We start from the raw sequence: 17,865 nt of genomic DNA on the forward strand, positions 1-17,865 counted from the left end.
CACGCTCGAATGAGAATCAATTTGCTGCAGGCAGGACTTCCATTCCTCAGGAAGATGCCTAAGCCTAATCCCTGTGACTGGAGGGCAAGGTAAAGTTAAGGGGTCCCAGGGTGGGGAGAGTAGGGAAGGCCTGGGGGAATGCAAAGGGGGTGGTCAGGCTGTCAGGGGCGAGGTTGCGGGGGCAGGGAGGTCCAGCGGCCAGCAGACCTTAACGAGGGGTGCCCGAAGTCAAAGGGAGCTTCTGATGGAGGCACCCCACCCCCAACCACCAGTCCCCCTCCAAACAAGCTTCCCGCCCAAGATCTAAGTCTATTCATTTACCAAGCCAGGTAAATCCTCCTGCCAGCATAAAAGTTGAGGCTGGGTGGGAAATGGTCCTAAGTGACCAACAGTTGGCTATATGAGGGCTTCAATTGGTGCAAGGATGGGCATCCTCCCTTGAGGCCTTCCCCGTCCCACTGTAGAATCGCTGTGGTCAGGGTAGGTGGAAACCCGGAGGGAATCTCGTTCCATCAATTTAATGCTTTCACCCTCCACCCCACCCGTTCCCCCCTCCACCCCCACCTAAAATCTGCCAGTAGGGAAGCTTAAAATTCAGGCCAGTACGAACTTTTAGTCCAAATTTTAGTTCAGCTTGCTCAGGCATGTGAGGTGTTTGGTGGGAGGGAGAGTCCATGTGGAAAGTTCACCATGAGGCCTGGGTCACATACCCTCAGCTGGGACTGAGCCATTCAGTAAACCTATAAGCAATGAACTACAAAATGGGAAATTAATTTGTAAAAATGGCTGCATCCCTGAAGAAATCAAGGTGTCCTGCCTAAGATTTTCTATTCATAAGTAATCCATTATTGTGGGAAATTCTCTATCATTTCTCAGCACGTAGGCCATTGGCTGAGGCATTGAAAACTTGAAAAATTTTCTCCTGAATGTATTTAGCAACAAAGGGCGCTTTGAAAGAATTATGAAGAATAAGCATATTGATCTGATTCAATATACACTCTATGTGGTCTAAGTTAGCTTAAAGTAAGACGAACACCATGTCTGAGTACCAAAGAATTAACAGGATATTCTACTCATCAAAATAGCGAGCAGGCCTACTCACCTTGCTGGCCACATTCCGTGTCTGTGCAATGAGTTCGCGGATTCGCAGAATACTGGCAGAAATATTGCTTGCTGGCTTTTTCTGTTCCACAATTCGAAGTTTGTCCAAGAGCTGTGGTACTATTTCTGTCAGATTTTCCACTGGAACATGACAGAAATGGAACAGTTAAAAGCTACGTAGTTTCAAAGGATTGGAAACTACCAAGAGAAACCTATAGGAAGCAGTTGATGAGGATTCCGAGTTTATTATAACATGTAAGGCAGAAGGTTGTTCATTTTTCATTTTACCATTATTGTTATGGCTAATGGAATAGAGCAGTGGAAAACCCTAAGTATTAGCTCTCTATTCATTGCAAAATTTTACCTAGCAAACACGGTGCAAATAACAGAAAACATCTAATATTTAAATAGGCATAATGACTATGGAAAGCTTAGCATGATACCTAATGTAAATAAACGTAAGAGCCTGATTAGCAAAAATGACTAATTTCAGCTGGAAATTGGAATACTGATATGCAACAATATAATATTTGCACTACAGATTGTTTTAATCCATTAGTCTGCTTGGATCCATAATTTTAAAGTCATAAGTGCATTGCTGATGTCCAAGAAATACAATTAGCAGCCCATTAAAGCAATGTGCATGGATTATGGAAAGCCCTTAGAATGTTTCTTCAACATGAAATCTAAATGTAAGTAGAAGAGTAATCAAAAAATCTTCATCCCCCCTGTCAGAAGCTTAATTCAGCATGGGACTCTAATTGGGCCCACTCCTGCAGTGGGCAGAACGTCAGAAAATACACTGAGGCATGCTTGCAGAATCAGGAGCAAGATCATGTAACCATTTTTTTGTTGCATATGAATGAGATTTCAGTACTAAAAAAATAAGGCAACCCTGCCAACATATGTGAACTGACTGAAATATTTAGCTTCAGTGATGAAGCACTCAACACAAAATTTTATGGGCAGAATTTTATGGCTTAGTCGTGGCGGGGGCGGGGCCATAAAATGTAATGAGTCCTTCAAAAGTCCATTGACTTTGGCAGCATTGTAAAATCCCGCCGGTGTAAAATTCCACCCATATGTCTTTTTCTGACATTCTGCCCACTGCAGGAGTCTCATTCATAAAAACAAATGGGCCCAATTAGAGCCCTAGAACCTAGCATACTGAATTAAGCATCTGACAGGGGGAATTAAGATTTTTGATTACTATTCTTGTTTTTTTTTAATGTTTTCATGTTCTATTTGCTATTTTTTGTCATGTTTTGACTGGTTTTGCTGGATAGACCGCCACAAGACAGGCTGCTAGAGCATTGCATTAACTGCTGTACAATGACCTGCACTTAAAAATTACTCTTTTCATAGAAGTAATAGTTACTACCATAGGAAATTTTCATGCTGCCCGATACTTGCAAGCCAAATCTAGTGGCATCTGCCATATTGGGAAACCTACATTTATACACATACATCAAACAAGTGGTAATTGTTTTTTGTTAGAGGATACTATTTCCAGGTGACAGGGTGCCCTAGAGTGAAAAATGTTGCTTATGTTGCTCATCCGGGCATCAGGACTCTTCATAAAAGTGGTATAGCTTTATGCACAGAAAGATTTGAGCTCTTTTATTGTTCAGATGGTATCTGGCCACAGAAATAGCATTCTATGAAATATGTGAAAATGTGAGCAGCACACTAACTTTCACCTTGCTCCTTATATCAGCATTCAGTTGCCTTATTTGCAAACATTGACTCAGTCAGTGATCTCTATCCAAGCAGCATACTGTGATTTTATGAAATGTGGCCTTCATCCTCAATAGAGCTTTCATACCTTGCTCATGTCTCCAGTGCACTATTGTTAAGAACTCTGTCTACTTTTCTGCCATCACAACCTCAGCTTATAAGGCAAGCTGAAGCTATTTAAAAACTTCTGCCAAGCTGAATTTTGCATTTATAGCCAAGTGAGCTACAAGTCAAGCTGTTTTGGCAAGCTTTGCTTGTGCTGGTAAGCAATCCCATTGGAGGGAGTGACTCCCACTGAAAAAAATGAGCATGCAGCCCCAATGTTACTGATGCAATATTAAAACTATAGCTTTAATTCTATAATTGGTGCATGAATTGAAAGTTTATTTACTACCTCTCTTTCATTTTAAGTACAGGATCAAATCACCTCAACAAGAATTATTTATGCCATTTCAGTCAGGAACCCAATTAAGTGGCTTGGCTTGGCTACCTGTATTTTTCCATGCATTATGAATCAAAGAAGTTCCTAACTTCCAAGCTATCATTCCCATATTTCTTTGACTAATGCCAAAAACTACAAATATCATAATAGCTGTCCATTGTTTTTTATTCATTCACAACGAGCATCACTGTTAAGGCCAGCATTTATTGCCCATCCCTAATTGCCCTTGGGAAGGTGGTGGTGAGTCACCAGCCATCTACTTAAAAAGAATTGAATGGCTGGCTAGACCATTTCAGTAGGTAGTTAAGAATTAATCACAAACAGAAAATACTGGAAAAATCACATTGCTGTGGCTCTGGAGTCACAAAAAAGCCAGACTGGGTATGGACAGTAGATTTCTTTCCCTAAAGGGCATTTGTGAAACAGATGGGTTTTTATAATAATCCAGTTGTTTCGTGATTACCATCATTAATACTTCTTTAAAACATTCCAGATTTATTTAACTAATTGGATTTGAATTCTTCAGCCGCTGTGGTATGACTAAATGCATGTCTCCAGATCATTAGTCCAATAATGTAACCATTATGCCACTTTACTTTAATAAAGTTTAATTTTAAAACTGCAACTTCTGAGAAAACTTGACTACATTTTAGTACAGATTCTTTAAAGTCATTTTTTGGTGGTTAATTTAGGACAGAAGCATTCAGCTTGAATTCATATTATTTGAGAGACCAATGCAGGCACATGTCATTCATTTAGATTGCCATTACAAGTGGTAAATCCGTAATCAGGCACTTTTGTAAAGTTTAAAAAAATTTCTAAGCATGGAAGTTAACTACATAGGAGCTGAAGATAACCATCCTGTACCTGTGTCACCAGCTGAGTTCACTGTCCTCTTGAAAGCAGTTCCATCATCAGCAGAGATGCTAAGATTCTGTGGCCAACCTTTCACCAATTCCCCCATAGCACTGACAGTCTGTAAAACCATCTCAGCGGTATCCTTTGCTTCTTCTGCAATTAGCTTTGATTGCTTCACCTGGTTCCTACTACCTGAAATGTTTATATATGTCAAGAAATGCATTAATATCTTGAGTCAGATTTTCCGTTATTACGGAATTGGATCTTTGGCATAGGTGGAGCAAAGAGATGTCCCAGAGCCTGGCCTGTCTGCTCAAAGAGGCTTAATCCATTCATTAATGTCAACTGCAGAAAAGTGAGCTAATTGAATTCTGTTTCTTGATCTATTTAAATTGTGCTTCAAGATTATTGGTACCTATTTAATTCTTAAAGATACTCCATCAACCTAAGATATTGCTAAGTATTTGTTCAACAATTTTCACATCTTCTTCCTCACATCTAAGAAGGATGCATCTAAATGCCTTTCATGAAAAAAAGTGATATTAATAGATGGTAAGAAAAGGGAAAATGGAGGTTTACGTAAGAATGTAAGAAATAGGAGCAGGATTAGGTCAATTGACCCCTCACATCTGCTCTGCCATTCCATAAGATCATGGCTGATCTGACTGCAGCTGTAATTCCACTTTCCTGCCTGTCCTCCACAACCCTAGACTCCCTTGTTGCTCACCAATCTGTCTAACTCAGCCTTGAATATTCACAAAGACCCAGCCTTCACTGTTCTCTGGGGTAGAGAATTAAATGGCTCTCTGACAAAAAAAATAATCTCCTCATCTCAGTCTTAAATGGGAGGCTCCTTATTTTCAAACTGGGCTCCCTAGTTAGGGGAAACATCCTCTCAGCATCTACCCTGCAAGCCTACTCAGGATCTTACATGTTTCAATAAGATTATCTCTCATTCTTCTAAACTCCAATGAATTTTGGCCCAACCTGCTCAACCTTTCTTCATAAACCTTTCATCCCAGGAATCAGCCCAGGGAACCTTCTCTGAATTGCATCCAATACAAGTATATCCTTCCTTATATAAGGAGACCAAAACTGCACACGATACTCTAGGTGTGGTCTTACCAGTTCCCTGCACAGGTACAACAAGACTTCCCTACTTTTGTACTCCATCTCCCTTGCAATAAAGGTCAACAACAGTCGGAGTGAGGCTAATTGTATGTTCAGAAATGGTGGGATTGAGAAGTTTTTTTTAAAACAGGGAGGAAGCTGATAAGGCAGAGGGAACTGGGGAAGACTGAGAGAACAGGACCAAAGTGGCTGAAAAATGGTCATTAATAATGAAGCAGACGGAACAAGGGGCACAGAGTTTTTTGGTGTTACAAGAGGGGAAGGGTGTAAAATGTTCATAATGCTGTATGTGAATGATATTAAAGGATGTGGCGGGTTGAGGTGATAGAGAGATTAAAATGATGTTCTTAACGCATGTAAATTTATTTAGAAACATTGTAAAGCCTATTGAAAGAATTGTGTAAAATGCGAAAAATATGTACAAAACACATTCTGACTTATACTGCCTTGTTCTGTACTTTAATTACATTCTTTAATTACATCTTATGGTCTTATGGTCTTTAGGCACTAATGCAATGCCAAAAATGTGTTAATAAAGTGGGTGAATAGACACTGGTGGACTGGAGGTGAGACCACCTGAAAGAGATGGTTTTGCACCAATGAAGATGGATATCAGCTGAAGTTTAAAAGTAGCCACTGCAAAGCTCTACCGAAAAATGTAAAGTGACACCAACTTCTGCTGACACATCCCATACCCAACAATGTGAACAGCAGTGAGACCCAGCTCCTTGCCTGCAAACTGTGGAAATGTGAACTAATACTGTGTTTCCAACTACAAATAATGTTAGACTGCTATGATTGAAATTGGTGTTGACACATCAAAATACATATGTAATTCCTCATTAGTTATATACTAGAAATGGTATTCTATAACTAAATACCTTGACATCTTTTTACAAATTGGCATTATTGTGGAGATTCCCACTTCCATCAAAAAAATAATAGCATTGAATGCAAATTTCAAAAGTTTGGGCCAGGACTTTCCATTTTTTTATGCCAACTGGGGCAAGTGGCACCAGAAAATGGGTTGGGATCTCTTATTCCGGGCCTCTGCCCACTTTTACAGCCCTCCAAATTTGTACCAAGAGTGATGGGTGATGTACAATAGGTTTTCCCAAGCATTATCCAAGACACTTCCCTTCTTTTCTACCATAGATTTGCTGAATGCAAAGCGTGTGCATTCATCCTGTGGGCAGAGGGGAAATATTTACATTTTAAAGATTGGAAAATCTGTGCATTTGATTGCAGGGTCATTGATTTCTCATGCTTAGCTATCAATTTTGAATTTGAAATCTATAAATATCAGCACAGAGGCTTCTGACCTTGCCATACTATATGAGACCAGCTACAGTCAATCTCCCCCTCCCCTGCTTGTTTTGCAATATTAAAGCTGCTACATAAATGAAAATTTTTGTACCTCAAGGAAAAATATATTTGGAGAAGTACTTACTTGGTTCAATCAATGCCAGCTGGTTTACAGCATTTAGTAAACGGCTCAGTGTATTGTTTTTCTTGCTGATAACTGCATTCACATGGCTTCTGGTATCATGAAAAGCTGTCTCATCATCTGTAGGAAGTTAACAAAATAAAATTAATAGTGAAAACTTTAAATTAACATAGTGGCATTGAAACAAAAAATGCATACGCAATGTATGAATATATAAAAAGGTGAGCAAAGACCATCAAGCCCGATACACCCTCTCCCAAATGCTGTGCAACCTCATCACATCCTTCCGTAATGTTAACTCCTAGAGGAGAGGGCATCAAATAGAAAAGAAATTTTACAATTTTTGGAAAAGCATTCAGGAAAATTCCTTCCCGACTCCTAACTCATGAGATATTCTTAAACAAAGCCCCTCACTTTCCCTTCCCCACGTCGCAATTTTCTTTGTAACATAAGGGCAATGCAGGATAAAAAACAATCATGTTCATTGATTAGGTAATCCCAAATATTGCTGCCATTTTCCAAAAATGTTTAATCAACAACTTAAAATTAAAATTTCCAACTTTCACTGCCTTCTACATAGTTCGACATATTGACTATTGAGCAGGAAAATGCCAGATATTGCAAATCTTATACTGAAAAGTCATGGGAACTGCAAAATATTTACCACTCAGTGAAAGTTTCTCTTAGAGATTTGGGGATAGATATTCAACTTTCTGCCTGCCCCAAGATTGAGATCCCATTACAGAACCGGCCCTGATTTTCATTTCTGTTCAATGGGAAAGAAACATTTTGTGTGGTTTCTACAATGTGCAGCCAATCTGCAAGGCCAATTTTATTTCAGGTACCAAGCTGAAAAACTACTCCTTCAGTTCTTCTATTGCCTAAAATGTAGGGCGGGATAATACGGGGATGCAAACGGAACGCAACCCCCCCCCACCCCCGTGTCCCCGCGATTTCGGCAACTGCCTGCCCCCCCGTATTATGGAGGTGAGCTCGGGGATGGGTGGGAAGGTGGTGGGATGGGCGTCTGCCCCCCCCACTCCTTGCAGGAATCACACCCACTGGGGACATATAAAATTCAGCTCATAGTTTTCACTGGGCGCAATTTCTTGTAAAAATTTGCAAAATAAGATTCCACATTGTTTTATTTATAATACAGGCATGCAGATATTATATGTATCTCTAATTCAACTATCTCCTGCCTTAAGTATCGAAGTTCTAACACCATCATCATAGGTGGGTCTTCTCCACACGGACTGCAGTAAATCAAGGAAAAGGCCCACTAACTTCACAAGGCAACGAGGAATGATTAAAATAAATGCTGCCCTGTCAGCATCACCAACGTACTAATTGAAAAAAAAGCATGCAGACATTACAAATACAACACAATGTGGTTCACTTTAGATGGATGACTCGCAACAGCTTTGGACATGTTTTTCTCCAGTACCTGACTGAGGTGCAGAGAGGACAATCAATTTGAATTGTAGCTCAGCACTTTTAAGTTCTCTGAGCTCACTGAAGTTGAACAAGACATGCCAGATGCACACTGATTCAAATGAAATCTTTGGGAAGTCAGTATTCACATCTCAGTCAAATGAATACATAGACATACAAATTGATTGTGTCACGGAACTGCATCTAACTATCCAGGGTGTTTAATGGGCAAACCAAAATTGAATTAATGTTGAGTAGAACAAGAGGCAATTTGTTAGATTTTAGTTCCAGCGATAATCATTGTTCATTGGGCAGGGAAGTTATTAATAACAGATGTTGATGCTGGCCCTGAGAGAGAAGATTATGGGGAGGATGGCACAGGAGGCTTGAAAAAGCACTCCTACTATGACTGAATATACTTACTGTCCTCCATGGCTTCAGCTAATTCCTTCACTTTGTTCAGAATTCCCTCACTGCTGTTTCTGAGCCATGTGCTCTGCGTTTGAATTCCTTCCACAGCCTGTAAACAATAACATGTCCAACTGAGAAGCATTCTTTATCTGGGCAAGGAACATTCCAATCAGTCTCAACTGCCAGAGAAAGTTCACATCATGAATGACCTGCTATCTTACTAGGTACCAAAACATTAGGCTGGATTTTCCTTTAGGCAATACTGTTCTGGCAAATTGGAATTTCTGTAAACTCTCTGACACTTCTGCAACACCGACTCATTTGCTTGAGTTGGGATTTATCACTCATCAATGGTAGGCTTTTGACAGACTTCCAAGAGTGAGCAGTTCAGGGTATCTGAGGAAAATCTGGCAGTGCTACAGTTGGAACATCACTATATGGGATGGAAAGAAGCACTGGCAAAAAAAAGTCCAAAGTTGAAGCCTCTGGAATGGAGTCTGAAAATTTGACCTTCTGCCTTGGGAAAGCCAAGGGCGAGACCATCTTTTATATCTTTAAGATTAGGTGAGGAAGGGTCGAATGGCTTCTCTTTTATCTATCTCCTTGTTTGACCGCAACAAGTTTTTTCTTTGGAAAGGGATAAACTTGCCAATTTAGTGAGTCCTTAAGAGGTTAGCTTTATTGTATTTAAACTGATCTAAGTGAAATAATGAACAATGCTCCGACTTTCATGCACTCACACACTTACTCTCTTTCTCACACACACACACTCCAAGTTGTCTTGGACACAAGGACAGGTTACAGTGTGGGGACGGGTAGGTTGGCCAAATTAAAGCCCATAAAAAGTAAAAAGAAGATTCAGTCTGTAACTTGGTGACTTGGCTGGCTTCAGGCTAAATTCAGTGATCTTGTTGTTTCCAAGTTGGTTGCTCTTCTGGAAACAGTAGTGCTGGATTGAATTTTTAAAGAAACTTGTCTGCAGTGGGGCATCCCTAGATGGTCACACTTAGCAAACAGGGCTTAAAGCCTGCCAGGTGGGTTGAAGAGAGTGGGGTCAGGGGTGTGGGGCATCCACTTGAGTCAGCCCTTTAAACTGCTTGGCCTCAGTTCTGCTGTGAAAACATGTGCTTACAATAGACAAAAGGTTGACTAGTTATTTGACCTTCCTTTTCCAACTGCCAGGGTTTCCATCTGTGTATTCTAAGGATAACTTGATTAGCTCATGTCTGGAAATTCATCTTAGCCAAGGTTCCACTGTCCAAGCGATTAACCTTAATAATCATCTCCAACAGTTGAATACCTCAGGTGATTGCCTTAATGCCTCATTGAAAGGAGATGGGAGGCCTTCATACTCCACTGAAGTCATTGGCCAGAATTTTCTGTCCCCGTTGGCGTTGGGTGTCATGGCGGGTGTGAGCAGACAATATGGCGGGAAGGCCAAAAATCGGTTTCATGACACCATGAAACCAGTTTGCAACTGCCCACTCCACTCATTAATGTCAGGAATGTCATTTTAATACATCTGCATATAATTATAATCCCTGCCTACTACAATTATTTCCCCCATGCTGGATCTTTTGGGTATGCTGGCGTGTTACGTAACTGTACATATGCAATGTGCACCTGGTTGGGGCTTCAAGGTTTGTTTGTCTACCTTGTTTGAGGCAGCACTCATGGTCATCAGCGCCAGGCTTTGCAGGCAGCACAACATCACTTTTAGAGGGGCTCACAGGCAGGGCTCTAACTATCAGACCAGCCATAAGGCGGGGGTGACTTTTCAGCGGCTGCAGGGCTAGGGCTTGTTTGGGGAAGGGGGAGAAGTGGCCTCAGCCAAGGGAAGAGGCTGCAGGGTGAGGGCTGTACTGGGAATGGGGATATCCTAGGTTGCATGGGGGGGGCACATGTTGATCTGTGTAAGTGGCTTCAAGATAGTGTGGGCTAAGGAGGCAGTCTCCAGACTAGATGAGGCCAGATGAAGATGTGAGGGTTTGTGTGTCAGAGAGTGGAAAACTGCGATACTTCAAAGTGGAAGGAATGTCTTTTTGGTTGGGTGGAGTTCAAGGTCTGCACAATTGGCCAACTAAAGGGACACTCTAATATTCATGAGGCAGCTGAGGCAGCCTTCACCTGCATGTTAGCTCAAAATGACAAATCACCAAAGAAGGCAATTAATGATTGGATGCGCCCACCACAGCTTTCTCCAGATATGTAGGGCAGCCTCAGGTTTCAGGAACTGGGCTCAACATTTGTTGGCTGGTCACAGAACAAAAACAAAAACAGAATTACCTGGAAAAACTCAGCAGGTCTGGCAGCATCGGCGGAGAAGAAAAGAGTTGACGTTTCGAGTCCTCATAAGCCTTCGACAGAACTTGAGTTCGAGTCCAAGAAAAAGTTGAAATATAAGCTGGTTTAAGGTGTGTGTGTGGGGGCGGAGAGAGAGAGAGAGAGAGAGAGAGAGAGGTGGAGCGGGGGTGTGGTTGTAGGGACAAACAAGCAGTGATAGAAGCAAATCATCAAAAGATGTCAACAACAATAATACAAAAGAACACATAGGTGTTAAAGTTAAAGTTGGTGATATTATCTAAACGAATGTGCTAATTAAGAATGGATGGTAGGGCACTCAAGGTATAGCTCTAGTGGGGGTGGGGAGAGCATAAAAGATGTAAAAAAAAATAAATAAATAGTTTTTTTTTTCCTTTTTCTCTTTTTATAATGGAAATAGGTGGGAAAAGGAAAATCTATATAATTTATTGGAAAAAAAAGAGAAAAGGAAGGGGGAAACAGAAAAGGGGTGGGGATGGGGGAGGGAGCTCACGACCTAAAGTTGTTGAATTCAATATTCAGTCCGGATGGCTGTAAAGTGCCTAGTTGGAAGATGAGGTGTTGTTCCTCCAGTTTGCGTTGGGCTTCACTGGAACAATGCAGCAAGCCAAGGACAGACATGTGGGCAAGAGAGCAGGGTGGAGTGTTGAAATGGCAAACGACAGGGAGGTTTGGGTCATTCTTGCGGACAGACCGCAGGTGTTCTGCAAAGCGGTCGCCCAGTTTACGTTTGGTCTCTCCAGTGTAGAGGAGACCACATTGGGAGCAACGAATGCAGTTGGGGGAAATGCAAGTGAAATGCTGCTTCACTTGAAAGGAGTGTTTGGGTCTTTGGACGGTGAGGAGAAAGGAAGTGAAGGGGCAGGTATTGCATCTTTTGCGTGGGCATGGGGTGGTGCCATAGGAGGGGGTTGAGGAGTAGGGGGTGATGGAGGAGTGGACCAGGGTGTCCCGGAGGGAGCGATCCCTACGGAATGCCGATAGGCGGGGAAGGGAAGATGTGTTTGGTGGTGGCATCATGCTGGAGTTGGCGGAAATGGCGGAGGATGATCCTTTGAATACGGAGGCTGGTGGGGTGATAAGTGAGGACAAGGGGGACCCTATCATGTTTCTGGGAGGGAGGAGAAGGCATGAGGGCGGAAAATGATGGAGGGGTGGAGATTGGAAGCAAAATTAATAAATTAAATTTATTAATAAATTAATAAATCCCTCAACAAGAAACTTTTTCTCTTTCTCTCAAGTGCTAAGGAACGCAAGCTCCAACAACTCATCGACACCAACACCCAGCTAGGACCCTCCACCCCGGCCTGTCCCTCCGTCCCCACCCCATCTTCCAATCCCAACTCCAGCCGTGTATTCACTATACCCCCTGACCTTCCCCTCTCCGATGCTGAACGTTCAGTGCTCAGCAAAGGACTTAGTTTCATACCCTTACGCCCTCACCTCAATGAATTTCAGGCTCGGCATGATGCTGAACTCTTCTTCCGCCATCTTCGTCTCCGGGCTCACTTCTTTGGGCAGGAGTCCTCTCCCAGTTCAACGGATCCTTTTACCCATCTCCAATATTCTCCCTCCACCTGGACCCCTACCTCTGGATTCTTACCTTCTCTTGATCTTTTCATTGAGAACTGTCGGCGCGACATTAGTCGTCTCAATTTCTCTGCTCCTCTCACCCATTCTAACCTGTCTCTCTCTGAACTTACGGCACTCCATTCTCTCAGGTCCAACCCTGACATTGTCATCAAACCCGCTGACAAGGGTGGTGCTGTTGTTGTCTGGCGCACTGACCTCTACCTCGCGGAGGCTGAGCGTCAACTCGCAGACACTTCCTCCTACTTCTCCCTGGACCATGACCCCACCACTGAACATCAAGCCATTGTTTCCAGGACTGTCACTGACCTCATCTCCTCTGGGGATCTCCCTCCCACAGCTTCCAACCTGATAGTCGCCCAACCTCGGACGGCCCGCTTCTATCTCCTACCCAAAATCCACAAACAGAACTGCCCCGGTAGACCGATCGTCTCAGCTTGCTCCTGCCCCACGGAACTCATTTCTCGTTATCTTGACTCCCTTCTCTCTCCCCTTGTCCAGTCCCTTCCCACCTACATCCGTGATTCCTCTGACACCTTACGTCACATCAACAATTTCCAGTTCCCTGGCCCCAACCGCTTCCTCTTCACCATGGACGTCCAATCCCTCTACACCTCCATCCCCCACCAGGATGGTCTGAGGGCCCTTAGCTTCTTCCTCGAACAGAGGCCCGAACAATCCCCATCCACCACTTCTCTCCTCCGTCTGGCTGAACTTGTTCTCATGCTGAACAATTTCTCCTTCAACTCCTCTCAATTCCTCCAAATAAAAGGTATGGCTATGGGTACCAGCATGGGCCCCAGCTATGCCTGTCTCTTTATGGGGTATGTGGAACATTCCTTGTTCCAGTCCTACTCCGGCCCCCTTCCACAACTCTTTCTCCGGTACATCGATGATTACTTCGGTGCCGCTTCATGCTCTCGTCGGGACTTAGAAAAATTTATTAATTTTGCTTCCAATCTCCACCCCTCCATCATTTTCCGCCCTCATGCCTTCTCCTCCCTCCCAGAAACATGATAGGGTCCCCCTTGTCCTCACTTATCACCCCACCAGCCTCCGCATTCAAAGGATCATCCTCCGCCATTTCCGCCAACTCCAGCATGATGCCACCACCAAACACATCTTCCCTTCACCCCCTCTATCGGCATTCCGTAGGGATCGCTCCCTCCGGGACACCCTGGTCCACTCCTCCATCACCCCCTACTCCTCAACCCCCTCCTATGGCACTACCCCATGCCCACGCAAAAGATGCATTACCTGCCCCTTCACTTCCTCTCTCCTCACCGTCCAAGGACCCAAACACTCCTTTCAAGTGAAGCAGCATTTCACTTGCATTTCCCCCAACTTAGTCTACTGCATTCGTGGCTCCCAATATGATCTCCTCTACATTGGAGAGACCAAACGTAAACTGGGCGACCGCTTTGCAGAACACCTGCGGTCTGTCCGCAAGAATGACCCAAACCTCCCTGTCGCTTGCCATTTCAACACTCCACCCTGCTCTCTTGCCCACATGTCTGTCCTTGGCGTGCTGCATCGTTCCAGTGAAGCCCAACGCAAACTGGAGGAACAACACCTCATCTTCCGACTAGGCACATTACAGCCATCTGGACTGAGTATTGAATTCAACAACTTTAGGTCGTGAGCTCCCTCCCCCATCCCCACCCCCTTTCTGTTTCCCCCTTCCTTTTCTCTTTTTTTTCCAATAAATTATATAGATTTTCCTTTTCCCACCTATTTCCATTATAAAAAGAGAAAAAGAAAAAATATATATTTATTTATTTTATTTATTTATTTTTTTTTTTACATCTTTTATGCTCTTCCCACCCCCACTAGAGCTATACCTTGAGTGCCCTACCATCCATTCTTAATTAGCACATTCGTTTAGATAATATCACCAACTTTAACTTTAACACCTATGTGTTCTTTTGTATTATTGTTGTTGACATCTTTTGATGATCTGCTTCTTTCACTGCTTGTTTGTCCCTACAACCACACCCCCACTCCACCTCTCTCTCTCTCTCTCTCTCCGCCCCCCCTCACACACACCTTAAACCAGCTTATATTTCAACTCTTTCTTGGACTTGAACTCAAGTTCTGTCGAAGGGTCATGAGGACTCAAAACATCAACTCTTTTCTTCTCCGCCGATGCTGCCAGACCTGTTGAGTTTTTCCAGGTAATTCTGTTTTTGTTTTTGTTTTGGATTTCCAGCATCCGCAGTTTTTTTGTTTTTATCTATGTGTTGGCTGGTGCCTGTCCTGCATACACTACCACTTTCTCCTTCTCACCTTTGCAGTGTGATGCACCATGTGCTACATTCTCAAACATGCTATTCAGATTCTATACAATGAGTAGCTGTATCTGTGCTTGGCCGTGGTAGTGATAATAATACTGTGAAGCATTGGTTTTCTCAGTGATAGCAGCTGTGGCAGCAACTTTCCATTTCTAAAAAGACACTGCCCACCCATTTTAGCAATTGGTTTAATTTTCATTCTGATTTTCATCCCTTCAAAAAATTACTGTCCATGTCATAAAGATAAAAATTTACTCTTAAATGTCATTATACTGCCTCAAGTAAGCACATTCATTGAGCAATACTCTTTGTGGCTTACTTACTGTGGCTGTGCCTGTCTCAGAATGGATCAACAATACATGAAATAAATATTATGGCACAACCAATAAACTTGGACGATGTCTCCAGCCTCACCAACTCCAATCTCTTGAAGCTTTGCTGATCTATGATTTCTGAAGTGACTCTTTAGAAGGTGCCAGTTTCCTGAAATGTTTTAGATCTTCTTAGTGTGGGGCTCCTATATGAAATATAGTATATTAGGGGCAAAAGTATAATCAGAGAAAGAGTGGGGCCCATTAGGGACCGAAGTGACAATCTATGTGAGGGTCTGGAAGATGTGAGTGAGGTTTTAAATGACTACTTTGCATCTGTATTCACTATAGAGAAGAACAGTGTAAGTATAGAAATCTGGGAGGGGGACTGTGATATACTTAAACAAATTAGCATTGAGAGGGAGGAGGTATTAATGGTTTTAGTGGGCTTAACAGTGGATAAATACCGAGGCCTAGATGAGATGTATCCTTGGTTGCTGAGGGAGGCAAGGGATTGCAAGGCCCCTGACGTTAATTTTCAAATCCTCTCTGGCCACAGGAGAGGCGCCAGAGGACTGGAGGACAGCTGATGTGGTACCATTATTCAAGAAGGGTGGTGAGGATAAACCAGGGAACTATAGGCCAGTGAGTCTAACTTCAGTGGTAGGGAAACTTTTGGAAAAAATTCTGAGGTATAGAAATAATCTCCACTTGGAGAGGCAAGGATTAATCAAGGATTGTCAGCATGGCTTTGTCAGGGGGAGATCTTTCGAAGGGCTAACTAGATGTTTAGATTTGGGTAGTGCAGTTGATGTAGTCTACATGGACTACAGTAAGGCATTTGTCGTGGTCTCGCATGGGAGACTGGTCAAGAAGATAAGAGTCCATGGGATCCAGGGCAATTTGGCAAATGGGATTCAAAATTTGCTTCGTGGCAGGAGGAAGAAGGTCATGGTCAAAGGTTGCTTTTGTGACTGAAAGCCTGTGTCCAGTGGCGTACCACAGGGTTTGATGCTGGGTCCCTTGCTGTTTGTAGTGTACATTGATGATCTGAACATGACTGTAGGAGGTGTGATCAGTAAGTTCACAGATAACACAAAAATTGATGGTGTGGTAAGTAGTGAGGAGGAAAGCCTTAGACTGTAGGATGATACAGACAGGCTGGCCAGGTGGGCAAGTATTAAATGGAATTTAATCCTGAAAAGTGTGAGGTGATGCATTTTGGGAGGTCTAACAAGGCAAGGGAGTACACAATGAATTGTAGGACCCTAGGAAGTACAGAGGATCAGAGAGAGCTTGGTGTGCATGTCCACATATCCTTGAAGGCAGCGGGAAAGTAGATAAGGTGGTTTAGAAGGCATACGGGATGTTTATCTTTATTAGTTGAGGTATCAAATACAAGAGCAGGAAGGTTATGATGGAGCTGTATAAAGCATTAGTAAGGCCACATCTGGAGTACTGTGTGCAGTTCTGGTTGTTACACTATCGGAAGGAGGTGATTGCACTGGAGAGGGTACAGAGGAGATTCACTAGGCTGTTGCCTGGGCTGGAGTGTTTAAGCTATGAAGAGAGACTGGATAGGCTGGGGTCATTTTCCTTAGAGGAGAGAAGGCTGAGGGGGGACCTGATAGAGGTGTACAAAACTATGAGGGCCATAAATATGGTAGATAGGAAGAAACTTTTCCCCTTAGTGGAGGGGTCAATGACCAGGGGGCATAGATTTAAGGTAAGGAGCAGGAGGTTTAGATGGGGTTTGAGGAAAGATTTTTTCACCCAGAGGGTGGTTGGAGTCTGGAACTCACTGCCTAAAAGGGTGATAGAGCCGGAAACACTCACAACATTTAAGAAGTATTTAGATGAACACTTGAAACGCCAGAGCATACAAGGCTAAGAGCTAAGTGCTGGAAAATGGGATTAGAGTAGACAGGGGTTTGATGACCAATGTGGATATGATGATCTGAAAGGCTTCTTTTCATGCTGTAAAACTCTATGGGTCTATGACAAATCTTGCCTTGCAAGCAGAAAAGCAGCATAAATATGAAAGTACATAGATCAATGATAATGTCAAATGATTGCTCAATTCCAGATACATTCTGAATACCTGAGCATAAAAATACATATTCATTGTGTTTAATCTCTGCTGAGAATCGTTGTTGTGCACTCAGTTTGCTGAAATGACTTCAAAATTGTAAGCAGATCATATATTAGAGTTTATCCATTCATAAAGCTCATTCCTTGGGATGTTCGAAACTCAGTAGCCACCTGCTGCAGCTTAGTATGTTACATCAGGAAAGAATGAAAAGGTTATTTAATAGGCCACTTAAGGCCCTTGAGGGGCCAATTGACGGAGATTTTTCAGGGCCTGTGCGATCTTCAGGTCGTCGTATGGGCGGAACAGGAGGCGGGTAGGATGCATTTGTATAAACCTCAACCACGGGCAGGATAAGAGGGCTCACTGGGATCGCGAATGTGCTCAGTCAGATATTTAATTTGGAAAGTTACTGATACTTGCCTATGAGAGCAGAAATACTTCAAAACTGATACCAGCTGCTTGGTCTGGATTCACAACCTTCAGGTCAACAGTCTACACCGAATGTCCTTTTGGGGCCTGCAGGTTTCAGGAAGCCTTTCCTTAGACTAGGAATGGGAGTTGTGCTCTCCACAGGAGGCACCTCCTCTGAGGAGGAGGGGAGGGCTAGAAGGGGGAGGAGGCCAGGAGTGCACATTCAGCCTCCAGGGGAGCCACATTTCGGAGAAGAGGCACAGGCACAAGGGGTGCAGGGCCAAGAG

At 43.1% G+C, this 17,865-nt stretch overlaps 1 protein-coding gene across 1 annotated transcript in view; it reads right to left on the reverse strand.

Moving 5' to 3' along the window:
* The window catches only part of lama4 (laminin, alpha 4), a 216,340-nt gene that overhangs the window by 88,048 nt on the left and 110,427 nt on the right, over positions 1-17,865 (reverse strand). Inside the window, exons 17-20 of the mRNA XM_041187778.1 lie at positions 8,574-8,670; positions 6,720-6,836; positions 4,148-4,330; positions 1,103-1,242 (exon numbers count right to left, since the gene is read on the reverse strand). Coding sequence (XP_041043712.1) covers positions 1,103-1,242; positions 4,148-4,330; positions 6,720-6,836; positions 8,574-8,670 — 537 coding nt within the window. The remainder of the gene's footprint in view (positions 1-1,102; positions 1,243-4,147; positions 4,331-6,719; positions 6,837-8,573; positions 8,671-17,865) is intronic.

This window comes from Carcharodon carcharias, chromosome 5, assembly GCF_017639515.1.
Source record: "Carcharodon carcharias isolate sCarCar2 chromosome 5, sCarCar2.pri, whole genome shotgun sequence".
Lineage (NCBI taxonomy): Eukaryota > Metazoa > Chordata > Chondrichthyes > Lamniformes > Lamnidae > Carcharodon > Carcharodon carcharias.